General features: G+C 38.8%; 2 protein-coding genes across 5 annotated transcripts; one reads left to right on the top strand and one right to left on the bottom strand.

Moving 5' to 3' along the window:
- The first annotated feature begins 26 nt into the window (after positions 1–26).
- LOC134815133 (uncharacterized) lies at positions 27–21,644 on the top strand. Of its 4 annotated transcripts, XM_063823634.1 has the most exons (13): positions 27–146; positions 1,007–1,055; positions 8,864–9,085; positions 9,241–9,432; positions 11,109–11,270; positions 11,531–11,634; positions 11,890–12,052; positions 19,128–19,271; positions 19,401–19,501; positions 19,677–19,857; positions 20,017–20,215; positions 20,408–20,502; positions 20,623–21,644. In XM_063823634.1, exons 3-13 carry the CDS (start codon positions 8,876–8,878, stop codon positions 20,827–20,829), a joined length of 1,758 nt encoding a protein of 585 aa, XP_063679704.1. In that variant the 5' UTR covers positions 27–146; positions 1,007–1,055; positions 8,864–8,875; the 3' UTR covers positions 20,830–21,644. The 4 variants fall into 4 exon arrangements, with proteins under 4 accessions (XP_063679704.1, XP_063679705.1, XP_063679702.1 ...); XM_063823635.1 differs by lacking the exon at positions 1,007–1,055; XM_063823632.1 differs by lacking the exons at positions 27–146; positions 1,007–1,055 and having other exon boundaries at positions 8,857–9,085.
- LOC134815136 (SCO-spondin-like) lies at positions 12,525–14,224 on the bottom strand. The gene is made up of 2 exons (XM_063823638.1): positions 13,525–14,224; positions 12,525–13,361 (listed from the first exon to the last, which is right to left on the bottom strand). Exons 1-2 carry the CDS (start codon positions 14,136–14,138, stop codon positions 12,743–12,745), a joined length of 1,233 nt encoding a protein of 410 aa, XP_063679708.1. The 5' UTR covers positions 14,139–14,224; the 3' UTR covers positions 12,525–12,742.
- Positions 21,645–23,094: the final 1,450 nt, after the last annotated feature.

Consider the following 23,094-nt stretch of genomic DNA (forward strand, 5'->3'; position numbering starts at 1 on the left):
TACAAATTTTTAAGAAAAGTGTCTCCAGAATGGAGAGAAAAATAATTGGTTCCGGATTTCAAGTCGCCGTGATAGCGGGAACATCACTGCAACTATCATTTAACAGAAATTTGGACCTATTACAGATTCCTCTTTTAATGTTTAAGGTAAGTGGATACTTTGTCTATTCTGTCGATTAGCAGTATTTAAGATAAATATCAGCATCATCCCTGACGTTTTCTGACAAAAGTGCTTAAGTACACTAAGGTTCATTTCGTGCAAATTGACTCTAAAGATTTCACTTCTGTAATTGCTCTGGGATAGCTGCTGTCAAATTTAAACTGCACCCACTATGTTTCTAAGGTGTTTTGTCGACTTTTAAGACTTATGACAAGGTGCCTCAAAATCACAAATTATAGTTTGAATTTCTTAGAAAAGTGCTTAAGTACAGCTACATCAGTAGAAACTCCATCTTCTGATGAAAATGACCCGTTCAAACCATTGGTCATCGAAAATATGACAAAAAATTAGCCTAAAACTGTTGTGATGAAACACTGGTTGTAATATTGGGAAGGGCTGAAATAAAATTTCGTTTTCTGATAATATTTCTTAAGTGCAATAATTGTTTTTTACAGGCCAAGAGACCCACGATCACCAAATTTCCGTCACTAGGTCAGTTTTGGTCGTAGAAAACAATGCAACTATTTTCAGTTCCCGAAATGGCACCGTTTTCAAAAATGGTCTTTTGTTTAAGCACTTTTCTGAGAAAAATGAAAATTGTTTGCAATTTAGGGGTTCCAAAAAGGGGGTTTTGGGGGGTCGGCGAATGTATTAAATGGTTCTCAGGGATAGTTCTTGACCCAAAAACATAAGTTAAACCAAAAAAATCCGAAATTTCCAAAATGTTACTTAAGCACTTTTGTCAGAAAACGGCAGATCTAAGGACTAAGACGTGCATTATCATCAACATAATAGCATTATTGTGCGATAAATTTCAAAAGATGTTATTTTGACTACTCGTTACCAGATTGGCCCGTTCTTCTATTCTCTGAACTCATCGAGGTGATACTGATAAGGTAATAATTTACCAACTTTTCAATTTCAGGTATAATTATTGTTATTTGTATACGTGGTTATAAGTTACCAATCGAATTTCCTGGAATTTTAACTTGTATGAATGTAGTAATATAGAACTCTTCTTTATATTTAACTCTACTCAAATTTTATAATCTTACACGCAGTCGCAATTCGCATGGTGTGTAAAGTAGGAGTGGCTCACTGGTTATTTCGAGAATCGAGAGTTTACTTTTGCTTTCGTATTTTTTTCCATTTCGGGTTGGATCTATGTTTTAAAAATCGATTTCCCATCCTCGCAAATCTTTTTCGACCTTCAACCTTAACAATAATACATTATACTCGGTCGACTCAGCCGAATGATAGGAAACTTAATTGAGGGTTAAATGAGGAGGGGTACCTGTTAAAATTTTAAGAAACTTCCTAGGATACCCCTTCAGTGCATACTGTAAACATAGTACTATTACTATTATTATTATTAACTATACTATTCTTATTTTTGTTGTGTTGAGTATGCCTGTGGAGTAGGAGTAGTGAGAAGATATCGTGTGGATTTTAAATTAGTTTCTTGATAATTTGTTAATGATTTCAATTCTTAATCTTATGTAGGGTCGGCACTCGGGTCTCGGCACCAATGTCATTATGCTTTGACCGCCGTATTTTAGTCTTTGGAAATCGATTTTATTAATGTTTTACTTACATTGTTCTCACTCCAGCTACATTCCGGTAGTGTTGAGTTTCATTAATATTTTCCTAGCCTACATAAATCATTTTGTTGCCTCATCGTAGGTATTTTGGTCTTGAGTAAATGTAATTGTACATTGATATGAATTTTATTTAAATTTTGAAATAAAATTTCATTCTCAAATCACAATATTTCATTTAAAGTTAAACGGGATGTCTCCGAACCATTACAACATTTCAATACAGTTCAAACCTTCAGAGTATTAAAGTTTGTTTTGGCAAAGAACTAATGTATATTTACTGGTCGAGCCTGAGATTGAAGAATTGCCTATAGCCGGCATAGCAATCAGGAGTAATATCAATAATAACGGTAGACGGTCCGAATAATCGGGGCCTGCCGTCCTCCTTCTCAACTTGAACATTTCCCATACTACTTGCTTGGTATCACAAGCATTTTCATTTAATTAAAGAGCCGGGATTGAAATATAGTTGGAGGAAACCGCGCGGGTTCCCTTGACCACGTGCCACGCTCGCTGTGTTCATTAATCAACGTCACACAGGGGGAGGTCACGGGACACAAAGCTAGGTCACGTGTCACAGTGGCAGGTCACGTGATACAACCCCCATCTCTCTCGGAGCTCCAGAACCCGGCTAAATACAGAACACACGAAAAAGCAATCAAGATATTAAAATGCAAATTCTCGATTTGTGTCTAGCCGGTGAGGAGAGCTGTGTGGCTGAGCTCATCTCTCAGTTCTCTTGGTGAGGGGGGAACTAGGTCTGGAGCTGATCTGGCCCTCGTATCCCCCTGCTCTCCATCCCCCACCCTGAGACTGGGTGACAAGCAGCAGCTGGTGGCCCGGGGAACAGGGAACTGGAATCGGGCGGAGTGCTTGATACTCCGGGTAAGCTGTACTGTGTCACGTGATTCGTCTCTCAGAGAGAGAGGTAATCAAATCAAATGCACATGGAAGCGAGCGAAGCTGCTTGTCGTATTGTTTCTGTTTTGTACAAAGCGTTCTCCGAGCTTTTGTTTGCCGGCCTCCTTATTCCTTACTAGATTTCCCACTATTGTCCGGTCCTAATTCGTGTTCTGTCTTGCCCGTGCTGCCCTTTGTGGCAAGCCAATTTGTTGGCAAGTGGGTACTCAAGTATGCAACATTAGACCTCGCTGCTCGCTTTGTTTCTCTACTTCATTTCTTCTAGCTCCTACCCTTTGTACCTATCCGTGACTATACCAATCTGACCTTGTAGTGTAGAGAGTCTAGGGTTTAGAGTTTATACCATTCCTTCGGATGTTACGACCTTGTTTGGGCTAGCATCTTCTATTGTACTTTATTGTTTCGGCTAGCTCCTCTTCTATTGTAGTTTGTTTCTTCAGAATTGGTTTACTTTAAATCTTGTCCGGTTCAAATTCATTATGTATTCAGTGTCTCGTTTAAACGGCAAATGTATTATGTCGATCATGTGATTGATTTCTGGAGAAAGCACCGGAGGTCTATCCGTTAACCGGGATAAATATGAATGTTTCCTTAAATATTTAAATGAACCATCTGTTCAGGAACATTAAATTACTCGCATGCACGGAGAGGGTCCGGATTTTAGACAGAGTTTTATTGAAGTGTTAGTTCTCTGGGCCGACTTTAGACCCGGTGTCTCCAACGTAAACCAATCTGATTTACATACTGTCGGATGGTACGGACACTAGGCTGACGGTACGGATATAATTTGAATAGTCCAACTGATTGGGACCCTCTAGACTGCAGACTGCTGGTCGGCTACCTCCTGGTTTATTATCCAGAGTGAAGAGGGTTTCTTTATATCGACATTTATTGGATACCCTAATCTGCTTTGCATCTTCTGTTTTTTTTCGTGGTGGAGATACAACTCACGAATGGTTGGGTTTTAACTAACTTTAATCAACCTGTTTTATGTATCTGTTCGGGACTTGAATCACTTACTTTTAATTCACTTCTATCATCTGATTACTAACTCACTCTTCTAAATTAATAATTTTAAATATAATTTTATTCGGGGTTGAAGATACGACTAGAAGAGTCAGTCAGATGATAGAAGAGAATTAAAAACAGGTGGCTCATGCTCTTAATACATAGAATAAAAAACTTATTAACTCTTAGTCTTTATAACCGTGTCATCTTCCATCGATCTTTATAATTCGCAGAGATCTTTGGCCTTGCGGAATTGAGTCCCTAATCACGACGTTTTACCCAGACTCAGAACTTCAAACTTTACCTGACGCCATCTCCTAACCGTAGATCCTTACATAACTCCGCTGCCAGCACTGGCCTCGTCTCAGAACACTACAATTTTACCCTAAAACCGAAAGTTGCCGGGGATGAGACTCAAAGTCTCAGACTACAAGGGATATAGGGTATAATTCGTTCGCAAGTCTTTAGAAATTTAGCATTCCATTGTTGCAAAGGCGTCAGGAACCAGTACATTATTATACATACTTGGGAACTCGCCAAAGGAGTACCAAATTACATACCTAAGTATACCCAAAGAAAACCAGAGACAGAATGGCTTCAAATCCATGTTGCTACTCCTGAATAACAAAACCAAGTGGTCATCCTCCATCTCTTTACAAAGTCCATTCGCGTGAAAGCCACTCAGTATTGAAATCTCCCGCCAAATGAGCCATCTCTGCTCATTGCTCTGGCTATGCAATGTTGCTCTTAAAACGCCCTTAAAGTTAATTCTCTTCTCCGTTGGAAATCGAAGAATGATGCTACTGTTGATCAGTGCAGGAGAGGGCAAGCGTTGTTTATGACAATGTTGGTCAAATGGGATTCGCGATCCTACTCTGAGGTACTCAGACTTAAGTTGCACTTTGGAACCAAAAATAAACTTGTCAAAAGGGGTTTGGTTAGTTGAAAGACAGAAGGTAGTAAAGAGTGCCTAGGTGCTATGTTATTTTCACGTAAGTGCCCACAAAGATTAATATGATAAGTCTGTGCTATTAGGGGAAAGTGCGATTATTTCATATTTGGACTCTATTTCCTTGGATAAATCTATACTTGTGACGACATCAAGTGAACCAACCCTGTAAATCAAAGGGTGGGAGGATATGTACTTTCTCAAAATAAAAGCATACGTCTGAAACCATTCATGCTCATAAGTATCGTTAATCATATTAATCATTAAATGTTAGATAGCTACTTAATTTAGAGAATGTTTTGACTTTGATCAACCTTCTGACCTTATTCCTATTATGCTCATCCCAATCTAATGAAATTGTATTTTCAAGAAACATTAAGTATTATTAACTAAATTAAGATTTTTACCGTTTGCTTGACTAAAACGAGTTAGGTACTCAATGATAGAATCATTCCTCGGCATTGAAATCCCGCTGAAGACGATTAAAATGTATGTTATTTGAAAGCTTTGAAACAATCTGTCGAAACAATCAGTCGTTGTCTATAGCACTTGTCTCTTTAAGACCCTCTCTAGTAATCCAATTAATTTGTGTCCGCGTACCACCGACCCTGTTGGATCTCTTATAATACGCTTTAACGAATTGGTTTCTAAACTCCATGTTAGATCATTAGAAAAAGGCAAATAACCAGCCAAAGACAAATTAAACATGGAAACGTAGTTTCCCTTATTTTACATGCCACCCCTCGTTAAGTATTTACTAAGATCAATAATCTGGGTTTAAGTACCACAATCTATCAGTTTCTCGTTTTAGACGGAATATCTGTACCACAGGCTGGAGAGGAGGAGTACACCAGACTGTGTTTCCTCCCTACTGTCCTCCCTGCTGTACATTAATCTACTAATTTCTGGTAGCATGTGAACCAAGCTGGCCCTGAATTCTCATCTCATCTCAGGTAACCTGGTTTCTGTTTGTACACTCACTCACTCGCAGCAGCAGCAGCAGCCTATCAAGCAATAAATTATATTCTAATTCGAGGACCCCTCCCCAATCCTGAGATTAGCCGTCTGTCTATCAACTGCTGACTTACTTGGGAATAAAGTGGTAAATAGTGGTAAATTCAATAATGTGCAGGAAAGGGAGTTTTAATAGGGGGCGAGCAACAGTATCTAGTGTCTGGAAAACAAATTACACGATTATCTGGCCGAGTCTATTTGCTTAGTTACTTGAACTGCATTTATGGTTGTGATATAATTTCATTATCCTGCCGTATAATGGTGAAGGTGTTACTAGGTGCAGTCCATTTCCCACTCTAAATTTCGAGACATTTCCTGCTTGTAATTCTTGACCCTCATACCTTGGTGCCAACTCCTCTTCGGTATGAAGTTATATCTCCGGCCTCATTGTTAATAAACTCGACTATTGACGCTAATATTTATTTAGAAAGTTTTTGGTCGATTATCAAAGCTTGAGCTACCTTAATCTAGACATAGTTTAGGTCCATAACTGTCTTCAAGATCAAAAATTCAGACTAAGGTCAAAATATCTGCATTTAAATTTCTATGGAGTTTGAGGCTCTATATCCTGAAGTTGGGGCTATAATACCAGCTTAATGTCAAATGCCAAGCAGACAGAGAATTTACACCTCAGTGTTCACCTCAGGGGGTAGGAAGAAGAGGTGCCCGTTATACTGCTTCTCTCGGGGTCGGGAACTCTGGGCAGACTCCCAGACACGGAAACTCTGGTTTCTACCCTCACCTTTAATTGGATCCTGTTTCTACTGCCAGTGTCACGTGATGCTCTGTGTCTGTCACGTGCCCACGTGCGCGAGTCTCCTGGTGTTCGTTCTGGTATCCGATTGGTGGAAAAATGGTCACGTTATACGGACCCTTTATTGTTACTGGCTGGCAGCTGGTTCTCTGGGAGAGAGCACATCAAATCCTGTTTCTAAGCCACACTAAATAGTTTTGAAATACGGAAGCTGGTGACAAATGTTTTAACTCGGTCTCTTTGTTCAACTAGGCCCGCACTTAGCTGTTCCATCATGTCTTTTTCTTGACTCGCACAACCACTCCAAACGGAAGTCCATTTCGCCCAATTTATTGTGTCCCGTTTCGTACATTCATATAAACCAAGTCTTTGTCTGCTCAATCCTTTCTAACGTCATTTCAAATTGGGCTTTGTCTTTTTTTGTGGCATATTTTGTCCCCTCTGATATTTGTCCCTGAATATGTATGTATTTGTAGTGCAACTCTGAATAAATAAGGGTTCATGAGGCCATGTTCAATAAATTATTGAACATGGTCTCAGTTTTGAGATTAGGTGGGCCTTTTGGAGCAGGCAAATGAAATCTAGCAGGGAGAATCATTGTCACATTGTTTAAATATTACTTGTGGACGTTACTTCTTAACGTTGCTACTGGACGTTATTTCTGTACGTTACTTTTGATCCATATAATAGGTACACACTATGGTCGATGTCAGGACTTGTTCTCGAGTATACAGTTATACAGCTGAAGCAATAAATGACTCTCACGTTATCATCCTCTAGAACAGTAACATTAGAATAGCTCACATATGCCGGCAACATAAGTGTGGGTCAAGTCAGAGCTATTTGTTTCTTAGTAAAAGTCCTACTGTTTAGTGTAGGAACTGGCCTTACTGCTCAGCTCTGCATTGTCTACTTAGTGGAAATTTTGGTAAAAGTAGGTTATAGTGGGTTTTCTCAAAGTCAATTAACTGAGGATACAACCAAACAGCCGCATACTTCCTTGTCAAACCACAGTTGACAAGGTGCGTGACTTGCCTAGCCACAATTCTCACACAAAAATGTGAAATGAAGTGGTAGTCAGAAAATGTATATAATCCAGCTGGCAGAGACATAGAATCTTGAGGAACCCAGACATTCGATGATAAACAGGACGGTCAATCGGTCGTTTAATGATTTTCGACCAGTTTGATGTTCAACATTGAGCTCTGTGTTTTTATGTTCAACATTGAGCTTTGTGTTTTTATGTTCAACATTGAGCTTTGTGTTTTGACAAACGGAATTTGTCGTGTACGTGTAGCACGTTGTTGTGCGGTGACCATGTTTTCTTTGATCATTGCGTTACTCATCTCGGGTTAAAAGTGGGTACTAGGATAAGCTGTTAAACAAAGAGAGAAAAACAAACACTGCAGCAACACCCGCAAATCGAACCTGACCGTAATCATTCTTGACCAATGATGTTTAGTTTTGTAGTCACGTGTTAAGCTGAGCTGGGTCTCGTGGCTTTAAAAAAACACCCGGTTTACGAGCTTGTTTTAATCGCGGAAAGAGCTCTCTCTTGTTTTTCTACCTAGAAATCGCACTCAGCTCATAATTTCATCACATTGTAGACTTTGGCTGGTCGCTTTCTGTAGGATCCAAATTTGAACTAACATGGAAAAAATTTTGTCTTGAATTTTTCCTATTTTCTTTATCGATTTTATTCATTCCATTGTTATCTCTTTTTATGTGGATAAATTAATAGACTGGGCTGAAATCATATTCATAATGTTAACATTTTTATCTGATAACATAAATATCAGTTAGCGCTAATCATAACCCATTCCATTTAGGCCATGACTTCTTTCCGCGCTTTTTTTTCGTTATCTCTTCATTTTACAGTGTGTTACATTATTTCTCACACGCACTATTTCCTGGTCTAGGCCTTTTTGGGTTTTTAACCGATTTTTATCCATCGTTGATTTCTCGTTACGTTTAAAAAGTGTTCAGTGTTTTGTTAGAGTAGGAGCTGCACGCCTTCACTATTCACACATCATACGTCCACGTTATCATTATCTAGAACTTACTTTACTCTTCTCGGGAATGAAACTAAAACCGAAACTAACATCAGTCATCATTTGTCTTCTCCAGAATCTCCTTGAGACAGGTCCAGATTGTCCGGCCTTGCTCCTTTTCATTATTGAACAATTAGTTCGTTTTCTTTGTTTGTTGTTGGTCGGTTTAATTGTTCTTAAATGCCAAGTGTGACAGCTTACTATATACTCTCGCCTTTATCATAATTTTTTACCAATTTATCAAATCTGAAATTCAGCGCTAAGGTCATACGTCGGACAGGCAGAATCCTCTCCTTTAATTCGAATAGGAAATCTCGGAATTTTGAGTTGAAATTCCACAGATTTTTGCGAAACAATAGACAAAAAACAACTCATGTTTAGGCGACTTTTAAATCAGTCCGCTTTGTAGGTGTTAGATTAGATGATGGTGGATACTAACGTCAACGCATACGAAGGTCAAGAGCTAGCCTACACGGGGGAGGCAATCACTTCCACCACCAAGAAAACAAACTGGGGAGTCAACGTGTGGAGACAATGGGCAGCTAAGAACGGCGAGACTAGACCTTTAGAGACGGTTTCTTTCGAGCAGCTTAATAAACTTCTCTGCAGATTCTACGCTGAAATATGCAAGGTGTGCTCTTTTTCTATGGAAAGCTAATGGGAAAAAATGTACACACAATAAGAAAAATTAGGAATTTGTCGCTATTTTGCCATCAATTTTCGGCAAGGAAACCACAACCTCTTTCTCGACTTTGTAAGATTATTTTCTAACCCCCTTTTACTCAGGTGTCCGGAGAGCCGTACGAAGCGGAATGTCTCCGACTAATGAGGAAGAGCATTGAGAGGTACCTCCAGGAGAACACGATCGGTGAAGTGTCCTTGAAACGTGATCCTACCTTCAGAGAAAGCAACTTGGTCCTTAAACAGAGAATGAGAGCTCTCATGTTGAGGGGAAACAGAAAACAGCAGCTTGTTCAGGTACTTATAGTGAAAGTGAAATCGAAAATAAATGCTAACAGAAATTTAGGATAAGGTTTTGACCATCGTCCCGAAGAGTTTTGGCGATATTTTTTGGCAGACGAATCATTATGTTACGTTCTCTTTTTGCACTCTGTCGGATTTGGTTTTGGTTTTGGTTTTGGTTTATAGAGCTACACGCAACTTATGTCCAATGAAGGACTTCTAGGCAATGTGCTTGGTTGTGGGACAAACTCAACTAGGGAAGTTGAGAGGCCTCAAATCAAGTCTCATTAAAGAGATATCAACAGAGTGTGAGCCACTGCCAGTCTAACCTGTGATTATAGTTTGCCAGGCTCTGTGAGTGTGACAGAGAGTGTCGTCTTTGTCCTATCCTTTGTCCGTGATGCTGGTAACAAACTCTTGTTGTGATTTGGTCACGTGTTAAAGATGCCACATGTGGCAAAATAATGGAACAAAGTTGTGGATAAATAATTATGTTTGCACTGTTGTACCGAGTAACTCTGTCGGATAATTTATCACATCGGTTTGTCTTTAAAGAGCTGGTGTTCAACATGTCTTGCCAGTTCCGGGTTGCAGCATTTGCAGAATTTGTTTGTTTTACCAACAAAGAAAAAATTTGGGCAAATCTAACAATTTCTACATCCTGTCCCGGATGTTTGCTTTGTAAAAACGAACCCATTTTTTCACTTTACATGTGTTGTCGAACTACAACGCCCCTTTCTTTCTTTTACTGTATTTCCTTCAAAGCTTAAAATTAGCAAACTGCCCTTATATTTTTTGTACAACATTTATATCCAGAGACAAATTAACTTTATTTTCCCTCTCTATAATAGGCAACACCTGTTGTCGATTGAGGCTTTGGCCTTGGTTCCACCGGTGAATGGTGATTGATAATATTTTTCGGCCTCTGTCATAAGAATCATTTGGCTTCCGTGCAAAATCATAGTCACAATCGCAATGTATTAGTTTCTAGGTTTTTACCGAAGATTGTTTGAAATGTTCCACAATCGAAAATGTTGATGATGAATAATTTAAAAAACTTAATGTGAGAATCAATTGGTGAAATAAGTTATATCAAGGTATACAAATAAGCTACGTACACATTATATGAAAATAAAATAACCTGTAGCTCTGTTAAAGATCAATTCAGAACATGACAAAGTTTTTAAATGTGAGTAATCAATTTAAGTTACAGGCTGAAATCGATTTCTTTAGAAATTTTGTCTGATAAATGGTTTTTACTAGCTTGTATATGATTGCCTAATGTTATGTAATGTAAAAATATCTTTGGTCAAATAAAAGGAGCTAAACGGAATACGTTTACAAACTTGTTCGGTGTATCCACTCATAATTCGTAATATAAATACTTCAAGCAAAAGCCATTTCTGTATGTATAAAAATTACTTGGCTTCAAACAAAAACGTTTTTCTTGTTTCATCTCGGCCCCGGTTTAGTTCAAGAGCATCCCTCCCAGCCTCAAGTCATGCCCTTGGGCCTTGCTCGATCACTGGACATCCCGTACTCACTCGATCACTGAGCAACACGTACAAAGGAATTCCCCTGACGATTAATGAAAACAAAAGTTGTCCTGCCGCCCTATGGTATTAATTTGTACTAGCCAATGACAGAGCTATTTCAAGGTCACAATATGACCCTAAAAACTCCCTCTTCAGATAAACATAAGCGCAAAAGAAGAAGACTTGTTGTGGAGAAGTGGACAGCTGGGAAACCAGTCCGCTCTGGCGCTTCTCAATGTCAATCTCCTTAACTTGGTGAAGAGGATGGGGATCAAGGGTAGAAAGGATCTCTACATGCTCCGAGTTGAGGATTTTGAGGTTGGTAAATTATGATTATCATTACCTAGATTAAGTGAGATTTTCACTACGGATGATAATTCCGAGTATCGAGAAGTTGTTTGATGTTTTTGATCAAAACTCGTTGTTATTTGAGATGTTGGTTATGTTGTTGTTGTTACAGGTAATGTTAATGTTAATTTTGATGTTGATGTTAATGTTTCTAGTGAAACTAGTGTTATTAGAGATGTTAATTTTTAATGTTAATGTTGTTGTCTAAACCTAACGTTTAGGCGTCTCAGGTGAGAGAGGAACAGGGGGTAGTGAGGGTGATCTGCACGAAACCCAGCGCTGGGGGTACTGAGAATCTCCGCTCAATGATCGCTAATGCTAACGAGGGCGAAAAGTAAGTTTTAACTTCAGGATACAAATTTATAGGTGAAATTAAAAGTGTATATTTTCGTTTTCCAACTTTAAGATTTCGTTAAATCTAGTCTTGTTAAATATCGAATATTGTAAAGGGGACAACAATTGTGAGTTTAATACCGAGATCATACAACGAGATATTAACTCTGATTTACTAATCACGTGACTAATCATTACTCATGTGACTAATCACGTGACTAGTACTACTCATGTGACTTACCACTCATGTGTTCAGGTGTCCAGTATTCCTGTTCCGAGAGTTCCTGCGACACCGCCCAAAACACATGCGAGGTATTGGACCTCTTTTCCTGGCTCTCTCAAACTTCACAACTGACGCTGATGTTTGGTACAGACCTGTGAGACTCAGTGAAGCTACTCTGGGATCTATTATCCGACAGGTGGGAATATACACAAGCATATTTGTTAATATTTTATAATAGACTAGAAACCCGCTACGCAACAACAAGACTGTGTCCTATTCTTATCCTTTTTATACAACCCTGCTAAAAATCGCGATGTTCCAACTCCATTTGCGAGCTGAAATTGGCCACAAAGAAGGGTCAGTTTTTGGTCAATTTTCAGTGTTTTTTCTTCCCCGTTGCCGGGGGGATAACAAGATGCGAGCTCGTTCAAGTTTCTAAGTCTTTGTTTAACAAACATCAGATTCCGTGATTTTTCTCGTCTCAGACTATAACTTTGAAGTCCGTAAATAGAAAACTCCCGGAAACTTATGTTTGTTATGGAGAAGTCTTGGGAACCTGCCGAGCTTGTTACTTGTTATACTATGGTCCGCTTCAAACTTGTCAATATCACTGGTCGTCACAGTTACAGTTCGTTCAGCAGCCTCATGGAGAAGTGAAAATGCTGACATAAAGTTGTTTATTTGATCATATTATAACAAAAATACTAGATGAAATGAATTGTGGTATTGAAAGTAGAATTAATATGAAATGAGCTCGTACGTTAAAATATTTTCTAAAACTAAAAGAAGAAAAAGTTTCTAAATGCTGACTGAAAGAAGAAAAATTTATAGAATCTGCAGATCTAGAAGAGTTTCTAAGTTAGCAATGTTAAAGTCTCTCGTTCTCCTAGTTCTGGACCACTACCAAGTCATCAGACAAGTCACTGGCAGAGAAGGAAATGTCAACTTCCACAGAGTCCGGAATGAACATCACATCACCTGCATCCTCCCTCATCTCAAAGGCTCCAGATTTAGTTCGAGCGTCCCTCTTCTCCCTTACTAAATTCCCAGAATCCCATTTGGAGATCTTGTAGTGAAGGAGGAAGTATTTCTCCACGTTAGCCTCCTTAGTCGGGAACTGCATACCTCCGTAGAGATCAGGACAGTCAGAGGTGTGCCTGGCAATGTTCCAAGTTGCTGCCAGTGTTGGACCGTCCGCTATGTTAATATGGTAAAGACTTTTGGTGAATTTCTGTTCACCGCATCCGGGAACATTGATAACGAAATCTTCGTTACCTCGAAGAGATGACACATGAACGCCGCCGGTAGCAGTCTGGAACAAGTTTGTTATTCCAACATAAGTTCCATCCAGCAAGAAGAACATCAGGTTGCCTTGCAGGATCATCCCTTCGTAGGCTGGAGTATTCCCCCATCTCATGCTAATAGTGGGCTGGAAGTCGTCTCCCATCCTGTAGGCGAGCTCCGAGCGGTGCCAGTATACGTCTCCAGTGGGGGTCTCGCCAAAACTGAAAATATTATTTTGTAGATTTTTGACGTACTCTATTTGTAACGGCGGTTTTACATTATCCCTGAATGTAAATTGAAATACAGAATGTTTCTGTCTTACAATACAAGTTTGTGATCAAATATTAAACAAAATTCCAAATTTATTTGATCAATTAACCGTACCTAACTTCAAACCACTCCTTTCCGCACGGGTGAAGGTTGCAGGTTTGAGACTCCCCGTCATCCCCCTCGCATTTCTCTCCCCCGTTTGAAGGAGCCGGGTTTGTGCAGCTCCTTGTTCTCTTCTGAGTTCCTGCGTTACACTCCGCTGAGCACTTCGACCAGTCACCAAACTCACTCCACCCTCCATCCACTGGAGTAGGGCACTCCTCCGAGTTGCATTCTTGGGTCTCAGAGCTCTCTCCTTCGCAGTCAGCTCCTCCTTTCTCTGGAGCAGGGTTGGTGCATGTTCTGGATCTCGTCTGGCTTCCTCCTCCGCATGCAGCTGAGCATTCTGACCAATCGACAAACTTACTCCAGCTCCCGTCTGTAGAACTATCTGAGCAGGTGTAGTCGCATTTCTTCAGGTCTTCTTCCAGTTTACTACACTTCTTCTTTAACTTCTTCTTCAGCTTTCCAGCTCCTGATTCGCAGCCCAAGGAGGACTTGAATCCTTTGTTCAGACATTTCGTACGGTACTGCTTTACTTTCTTACTTTTCTTTTTCGAGGGGCAGTCTTTTGAAGCAGCAAATGCTAGAACAATCAGAAGGACGGCGAAGACTGTAAAGTATTTCATGGTTCTACTCGGAAGATCAAACAAGTTCAAAAATTCTAAATTCTAAATGATCAACTCCTAGTTATATAGATTAAAATTTAAATACTGTTATAATTGATATTATCGCTGTTACTATTGTAAATGAGTTCAAAGTGGGAGTGATGAACAATGAATTTGTCTATTACAATGAAGGTGTGTCTGCAATGATCATGAATCACAACTTGTTCCAGAGAACGTTGCATGAGGGCATAACACATTGCATCTTGGTCTGAAATGTCGTCAATGTTTACTTCTTTGTTAGTAACAGTTTCACACAAAACCTTTCCCTTACGAACAGTAACACTGTCTTCAACTGTAAATTGACCAATAAACCGACTTTCTTCCGAATTATTTGACGTCAAACTTTATCGTCATAGCTCCGGCAGCTAAGTTTCTGTTAATAGACCAATAAACCGACTTTCTTCCGAATTATTTGACGTCAAACTTTATCGTCATAGCTCCAGCAGCTAAGTTTGTTAGAGTAGTAGTAAATCTTTCAAAGTACGAAATATCTCTTTAAAAGAGCATCCTAGGCACCTTATAGATATCAAAACGCATAAAAAAGAAAACAAAAACATCAACCATCTTCTAACTTCTTCCACTCCTCCCTATCTAAAGCTAAAAATCTAAGGTCTTCGAAATCAGTCAAATTCTTAAGTCTAATATCAAGATTTCTACTAGTCAAGTCTTTTCTAATAACATCTAATAAGTTTAAACATGGTCTACCCCGTCTCCCTTCCATAAAAATATCAGAATTTATAGCAAATAACATAGAGGTGTATGCTGGTGAGTCTTCCTGTCCTCTTAAGATATGTCCTAACATTCTCCATCGAAACTTAGAGACTCTCACAGACAAGGGAGTGACATAACAACGAGCATAGAGTGCCTCATTAGAAATAACCCCAGTAGGCCATCTGATGTTGAGGATTCTTCGGAGGTGTTTGCGATGAGCAATATCAAGTTCATTCAACGAAGCTAGTGGTGCAGCCCAGGAGTTGCAGTTGTAGAGTAGAATAGAGACTACTTGTGCCTCGTAGATTTTGATCTTCCTTTGGACTGAAATCTTGCTCTTCATCCAAACTTTCTGAAATTTACTAAAGGCAACATTACCAAGGAATATTCGATTCTTGATATCCTTAACAGTGCACATCAACGATCCTAAAGTTTTGTTAGAGCGCCACTCTTCATCACCTCTATACACTTTTCCAACAATCACCTTGCGTTTAACAGTGGGTTTAGGATCTGCTAAATAAAAATGGACAAATTCAGTCTTGGAAGAATTGATATGAAGGTCCCACTGCTGGAATATATCTTTAGCGATAGGAAGCATTTCTTTGAGTGGAGCAAGTTCAGTGTTATTAAAGTCAATATCATCAGAGTATCCTGTTTCGAGTGGCATGAATTCTTCTGAGATAGGAGGATTAGGGATTGGATGATTCACTGGGTAAGGTGTTGATGATACTTGGGAGAGTACAGATCTGAGGTGAATAAGTGCAGCGGCTTCAACAACAGTAAATAGATTACCTGATAGTGCATCTCCTTGAAATGCTCCAGTTGTGCTTTGGAACAACTTGTTAGAATTAATAATTTATTAAATTATACTTCAAATTAGCACATATTTACTTAATCATTTACCAATAGCTGTTATCAGTATGCTTATGGTTAACTAATAACTAATAATATAAGAGTTCAATGATGCTCTTTATTATTTAAACAACTTACAATAAATTTGTTGGCATATAGACCGTTTGCACAATACCTTTCCAGACTCCACTCCCTACAACAATATGTCTACATTCATCATGGGTTCCATAAGTCATATTCACAGTAAACTAAGATAAAGGTTTGACTGAGTGAGTGGGGGACCTCGACTTAAGTTTTTGTGAGGGGTGTTTCCAAGAAGAAATGTATTATTGGGGTCCAAATGTTGCAAGGCTGGTGAAATAGTCTAGAAACTTCTCCAATCTCCATTTTGTACAGTAATAGAAAGCTAGAAGATAGAACACTGAAAGTCTCTATGATAATACATTCGATATAATCGTAATCATAAAAGTCAAAAGAGTAAAAAACCCCGATCAATATCTACATATTATTATATATTACTAGGGGACCGTGGTAACAGGGAGGAAACTATATAGTAGTATTCTTTGAAAGAAAGTTTCACTCGCATCAAAACATATTCATCCTAACTGAAGATACAGCCGATTTAAATATAAAACACTTGACGTAATTACCACAAAACCTATAAAAATGCCGTTCTAACAATCATTGCACCGTGGACGTGCGCGTTCCAACACCGTCGCTATACAACCTTTTGATGTTTACCTAACTTCCTATTTCTCATCTAATTTGCATTTACATAATCACCAGAAAATGATCAAAATGGCGTTCCAACAATCATTGCACGTGCACGTCCGCGTTTCCATCCGTGTTGCTATGCAGCTTCCTATTTCTCGTCTAATTTGCACGTGGGCGGTCGTACAGACATACAGACAGACATAATCTTCTAGTGGCCCAGAATCCAGAAGTAACTACCCACACGCAACCCTTTAATAACTCACGTAATTCGTATCAGAATTGCTTACAAATTTCAAAAAGAATATAGAAATGGGTCAAACTTGGATTTGTAGTAGTTATACAGCAATACTAAGGTAATGGGACTAACTTAGATTTCCTGAAAATTTCTTAAAATTTCATCAATTACAGAGGGTGTGGCACGCCACTCCCTCTTTTTCTCTATTGTCACCATAAAGTGAGAACGTTTTGAGTTAGGAACTCCAAAATTTCCAGACAAATTTGGTTTGATAATTAAAGTGCTTTCCTAAAATATCAAGTTGGTTGTTTACAACTAAGCCCAGTTATGACCATTTTAAGATCTGGCGGATACATGATCCCAGCACTTAATCTGTGATTTCTTCACTCAATCCATGGCCTGATTTGATTGGAACCTGCTCATAGGACAGCAACCGAAGCGCTATAACGCGAATTTTTTTATTTTAAGGAAAGTCACAATCAGTATTCACTTAAAGTGATCAGATCGTCATCCCCAACATGCTCGATACCGCCCAATGAGGCTCATTTTTGCCCGCTAGTGAATAGCTCCCGATTGGATCATTGATTTGGTGACGAAATCGCTGATTAAGTCCCGAGATCACGTATCTGCAAGATCTTAAAAGGGCCACCCTGTAGTAATAGTATAGATAAGTCCATTAGATAATAAGAACTATTTTTTTAATTATAATACCACTTAGTACTAGTAGTTCAGATTTTTTTTTCGCCGTCGTTTTGTTTGAGAACTCGTGATAAGGTTAATTTTGTAAAACTTGTACACTTGTAAACTTGTAAACTTGTAAACTTGTAAACCTTGGGTTGTACTTAATCTTTGATTCGCCTTTAAATTGATATGGGCGATCTGTACGGTTAATGGTGTGGATGAGTGATGTGGGCGTGTATGAATACATTTATTCGCTTTATTTATTTTCACTTTGGAACTTAAGGGGGCATACACCAAATCTGTCCAGACCAAATGACCTCATAGGCAGTTCAGTGACCTTCTAGCGCACCGTTTCCACACCAAAAAAAATTATTTTGAGAATACCCATTTTTGTAATCGACCATTTCCTGGTTAAGAGTGCAATTTTCGGAAAAAATTATTTTGTGGTTGAGACGCTATAAGTTAATCATTTCTTGCGGTATCGGGTTGAAATTTTGCTCGCCGTTTATTCACATATATTTGAAGGTGTGTGTAAAATCTTGATATCGTATCTAAAAAGGCTGGTATGTTATGAATTTTTAAAGTCAAAAAGCTAATATTGTCCTTTTCAGGCTTATTTTGACAAAAAGTCAGTCAGGGAAGATCGGATTGATTTGATGCTTGACATCAAATTGTTCTCTGAATTCTGGCGCAGTTTTTGATGCCCTCAAAAATGCGTTTATTCAACTGGAAAGTTGATCTTTTGGACCTCAAAGCCAAACAACAAATTTAGGCACATTTTTCGTTTTTAATATTTACCGATTTTTCTAAAATTTTGATAGGAATGTGCTAGTGACTTTTTGAAGGGTGCAAAATAACCGCAACTAGCACATTTATATATGAGTTATGAACAACAAAACACCCTAAAATGCTTCCCTTTGAAGTTATGGGAGAAAATGTGATTTTTCATCTGCAAAGCCAAAAAATCACATTTTCTCCCATAACTTCAAAGGGAAGCATTTTAGGGTGTTTTGTTGTTCATAACTCATATATAAATGTGCTAGTTGCGGTTATTTTGCACCCTTCAAAAAGTCACTAGCACATTCCTATCAAAATTTTAGAAAAATCGGTAAATATTAAAAACGAAAAATGTACCTAAATTTGTTGTTTGGCTTTGAGGTCCAAAAGATCAACTTTCCAGTTGAATAAACGCATTTTTGAGGGCATCAAAAACTGCGCCAGAATTCAGAGAACAATTTGATGTCAAGCATCAAATCAATCCGATCTTCCCTGACTGACTTTTTGTCAAAATAAGCCTGAAAAGGACAATATTAGCTTTTTGACTTTAAAAATTCATAACATACCAGCCTTTTTAGATACGATATCAAGATTTTACACACACCTTCAAATAGATGTGAATAAACGGCGAGCAAAATTTCAACCCGATACCGCAAGAAATGATTAACTTATAGCGTCTCAACCACAAAATAATTTTTTCCGAAAATTGCACTCTTAACCAGGAAATGGTCGATTACAAAAATGGGTATTCTCAAAATAATTTTTTTTGGTGTGGAAACGGTGCGCTAGAAGGTCACTGAACTGCCTATGAGGTCATTTGGTCTGGACGGCACAAACCACTGTTTTGGTGTATGCCCCCTTAAGTGGTTACAATTTGTCCGTTTATGAAACTTAAATAGCACTTTAAAGATAAGGTCAAATCATGTCAAATTGTAAATTCATTAAACGATTGTATAAATAACATTGCAATGCTACATCAGATGGCGAATGCAGCCAGAACAATGGGACTAAGTGGAATGCAAAATCTGAATAACGGAGATGGGAAAATAAATGTCCAACACGGTGGTAACAATCAGATGAAGATGGAAACAGAGAATTCACCCGCTAACAATCAGAATAATCAAGTGAGTTTCAGATTCCAGTCACTGAACTTTGTAGCTTTCTAAACTTTCGCGATTTGCAACTATAGCCAAAAACACATGTTTGAAATATTGAAATATTTCTAAGATTTGTTTATCTCATACTTGGTTCAGGTGATGGGAACATTCTCGACAGTCCCCACCAACACATTCGATGAGAACGATTACCTTTCTTCGGCTGATGCCAGTATTTTAGCTCAGTACTACGGCGATAAGTGAGTTTTCTATCAGATCACCATTTAACTGTTCTACGTTTGATCGACGATACGAAATAATTCCTCAAAAACTTTTAAACTCAACATTGTTCGTTCAGACTTCAGTGCATATGTATCATTTCTTTCGTCCAGTACTTCTCTGTGATCTACAAACCCTAATTCCGTATATTTTCAGAGGTTACCCTCCGACCATGGTCCGTTCCAACATGGTGGACCCTAAGATTCAGCAGGACATGAAACTAACCCACGACAACATACTGCAGAGTCTAGCTACCAGTCTCTCTAGCACCCTCTCCCAAGCTGCCGCTCCTGATTTCAACCTGGCTGCTGTCGCTACTTCTCTCGCTAACTTTCAGGTTTTTATTTTCATATTTTATCTCGTACATATAGTGATTTGGGGGCGGTTTGAAGAGTGTGTTCATGAGCGGTCGGTATTCAATGAACAGACCCACAAATAACCTTATACAAGCTTCTCCTTACTAACAATAAACCAAATAACCACAACAAAACCTCAGGGTAACCCCTCACTGATACAAGGAGCTCAGATAATGATGATCCCAGAACCAGCACCCCTCCCTCCTCTCGCTACCGGCCCCTCTCAACATCCAGCCACCCCTCCTCTCTCCCACCCACTCTCCCAGTCCTCCTCCCTTTCTCAGTCTCATATCCCCAATGTGGTGATCACCAGTAACATGCACCACCAGCCTATACCTGGTGAGTACCCACAAATAATGTTTTGCGTGCAGCTCAACCAGAATTTAAACGACCACACCACAGCTCAAATTAATCGAATAGATTTAGCATAGACTGTCTGATATGAGTCTGTGATTTTAACTTTACTTTGACACTTCCTCCGTTATTTTAATAACGATCTTCACTGGGATACTAATTTAGATATTCTTACAGTGTGCACCAAATCTCCTGTACAGTGCCGTACACCAGACATGTCTAAAAAGTCACCAGTCGAATCCACCCCTTCCCCGAATTCAGAAGTGATCAAGGTTTGTTAAGAACAGAGTTCTCATGACAATTATTATATTTTTAATCTTAAAAACGTTTTTAAACGTTCGACTTTGACAGCTTGTAACTTTGTGGAAGTCTTAAACAGGTAATTCCCCCAGGACTGCACAATAAATATAACCTCTAAAACAGCGGACTCGATCAAACAGGAAAGAATGGAGTACAGTGAGTTTGTGAATAAGGACTCCTCGACTCTGTTACCGGACTCCAAAATTATTCACACCGAGATCAAGGACATAATGTGTGTATTGAAACAGGGTTCAGCCAGATTTGTTAATTGTACTTTTAATTTTAACTTCCCCAATTAAGTATTAAATATGCAGATCTGAAGATAAGAATCAGAGAGTTGCATGTTTTTATCAGATATTTTCGAGCAGATGTTACAGATGTTACCAGCTGTATCTGTGTTATACTTTTGTCCAGGTTCGGTTCGGTTCTAAGTTCGGTTCGCTTGTACGGCTCCAAGTATACAATTATAATACACATGCAATCTGAGCTGAGCCAGCGAACCTAGGAGCGAACCGAACCTGCACAATAGTTTAGCAGCGTAAGATTTTTGTGTTGACCCTCGAGAATTTTGTAGCACGCTCATTTCATTAAACTTTTACTTTGTATTACTTTATTTTAAACGAAACTGCTGGTGTTGATCAATCAATCAATTATCTGATTGACTGATTGTTATCTAAAGATTTACTTTCTTATATGAAGATGTGAACATTTAAATCTTGATTGAATCTTTTCTTTTTTGCAGACTACTACTATCAGCAGCAATCTCCATTCTGATATCCTATTTTATTTGATTTTCCTTTTTAATTTTAAGATTCTCCGCATGGCACATAGGTATGTATTTGAGGTTACCACCATTTATATTGTTTGTGTTCAAATTGTGTTATTGTAATTTTGTAGATGTGTATTATCTTTACTATTTATTATAAATGGGAAACTTTTCATGCTAATTTTTAGTTGAAAATTATGTTGTGAGAAATGATGATATCTAGCGCGGTCAATGGATCGAAATAATTTTATTTGATCATTGACATTAATGTCATGTGATTTTATGATAGCTAATTTTTATTTATTGTGGAATGTAATCGTTTTACTTGTTTAGTCTTATACAACGCAGAAATGATTTTTTATCTGCAGACCATAATGATAAACTGGCAAAACTTTAAGATTTTTACCCTCGATCTCGATCCTGCCATATACAATAGAATGAGGACTAAGGTGTAATAATATAAGGACTGATAAGCTATAACTGTAAATGTGTAATACCTGTCTGAAATTCAAAAAAGAAGAAAACTAAAACTCCCATTACTATTAGTTATCTCATGTGATTCGTTAGCGAATATTCTTAATGTAAGCATTGAAAACATACCTTTACCTTCAACCTAGACTTTGTTCAGTGGGGTATTAGAAAAAATTGAAATGTCACGAAAATTTGAGACTTTTTACCCTTGAATATAAAAAGCTGGCGCCCATGCGGTATTTCAGATTCAAATAGTTGAAGCAGAAAAAAAAGGTTTTCGTTATAAATTTAATGTAAGACGTTCCAAGTCATGAATGTTACATAAATTTAAGACTGTTACATACCTGATGAGTAAAATTTAACCTTCTTCGCCGTCTTCGATAATACTATTAGCTGCTCAGCCTGTTCGTGTAGAGTCTTTAAAAAGAAGGGAGAGGGGAGAGGGGAGAGGGGAGAGGGGAGAGGGGAGAGGGGAGAGGGGAGAGGGGAGAGGGGAGAGGGGAGAGGGGAGAGGGGAGAGGGGAGAGGGGAGAGGGGAGAGGGGAGAGGGGAGAGGGGAGAGGGGAGAGGGGAGAGGGGAGAGGGGAGAGGGGAGAGGGGAGAGGGGAGAGGGGAGAGGGGAGAGGGGAGAGGGGAGAGGGGAGAGGGGAGAGGGGAGAGGGGAGAGGGGAGAGGGGAGAGGGGAGAGGGGAGAGGGGAGTATTTTATTGACACACGTTGCAACCCCTTTTCGCGCGCGGCGGCCGGCCGGCCGGAGTGCACGCTTCGCGTGCACGAGAGAGGTATACAACATGTAGCAAATATTCTATGGTTTTATTGTTTGCATTTTTGGTCCCTTTATTGTTTGCATTTCAATCGCCTAATTAAATCTTACTCTGCATTCTTACCAAGGAAGCCCTGGAGGACAGGGCAGATATATTAAGTTTAAGTTTAAGGATTCCTAGTTCTTTGATTAGAGACTGTATTGCAAACTATATCAAGTATTGTCAGGGAAGTATTTTAATAAAAAATCGGCATTCTTACCTATCTCGGCATGGAATAACATAATCTGACCGAGGACCCAGTGCTTATAATTATACTTCCAGCTCCCTATAAAAGGAGGAGATAAACTATTTTGCTGTAGCATGTTTGTCTTTTGAATTAGTTTCTGAGATTATAGCTTCTTAGATTCCCAAAAGTGTTCATTTACATGTGTTTAGTTTAAGTAATAACCCTGATTTATAGGGATTTTAACCACTCTGGTCCCCCAAGAAGCACAGCAGATCAGAGTTTTGCTTTATCATAATTTTGAAAGAGGGCCTTCCTAATAGTAATTTATCCAGGACAT

The sequence above is a fragment of the Bolinopsis microptera genome, chromosome 5 (assembly GCF_026151205.1).
Source record: "Bolinopsis microptera isolate Bmic1 chromosome 5, MBARI_Bmic_1.0, whole genome shotgun sequence".
Lineage (NCBI taxonomy): Eukaryota > Metazoa > Ctenophora > Tentaculata > Lobata > Bolinopsidae > Bolinopsis > Bolinopsis microptera.

Excerpts from the sequence above, each read along its gene's own strand:
- LOC134815133 (XM_063823631.1), top strand. The coding sequence starts at position 8,876 with ATGATGGTGGATACTAACGTCAACGCATACGAAGGTCAAGAGCTAGCC. Across the intron at positions 12,053-19,127 it reads TGGGATCTATTATCCGACAG|ATGGCGAATGCAGCCAGAAC; the intron begins GTGGGAATATAC and ends ATGCTACATCAG. Across the intron at positions 19,272-19,400 it reads CTAACAATCAGAATAATCAA|GTGATGGGAACATTCTCGAC; the intron begins GTGAGTTTCAGA and ends TACTTGGTTCAG.
- LOC134815136 (XM_063823638.1), bottom strand. The coding sequence starts at position 14,138 with ATGAAATACTTTACAGTCTTCGCCGTCCTTCTGATTGTTCTAGCATTT. Across the intron at positions 13,362-13,524 it reads AAGGAGTGGTTTGAAGTTAG|TTTTGGCGAGACCCCCACTG; the intron begins GTACGGTTAATT and ends TAATATTTTCAG.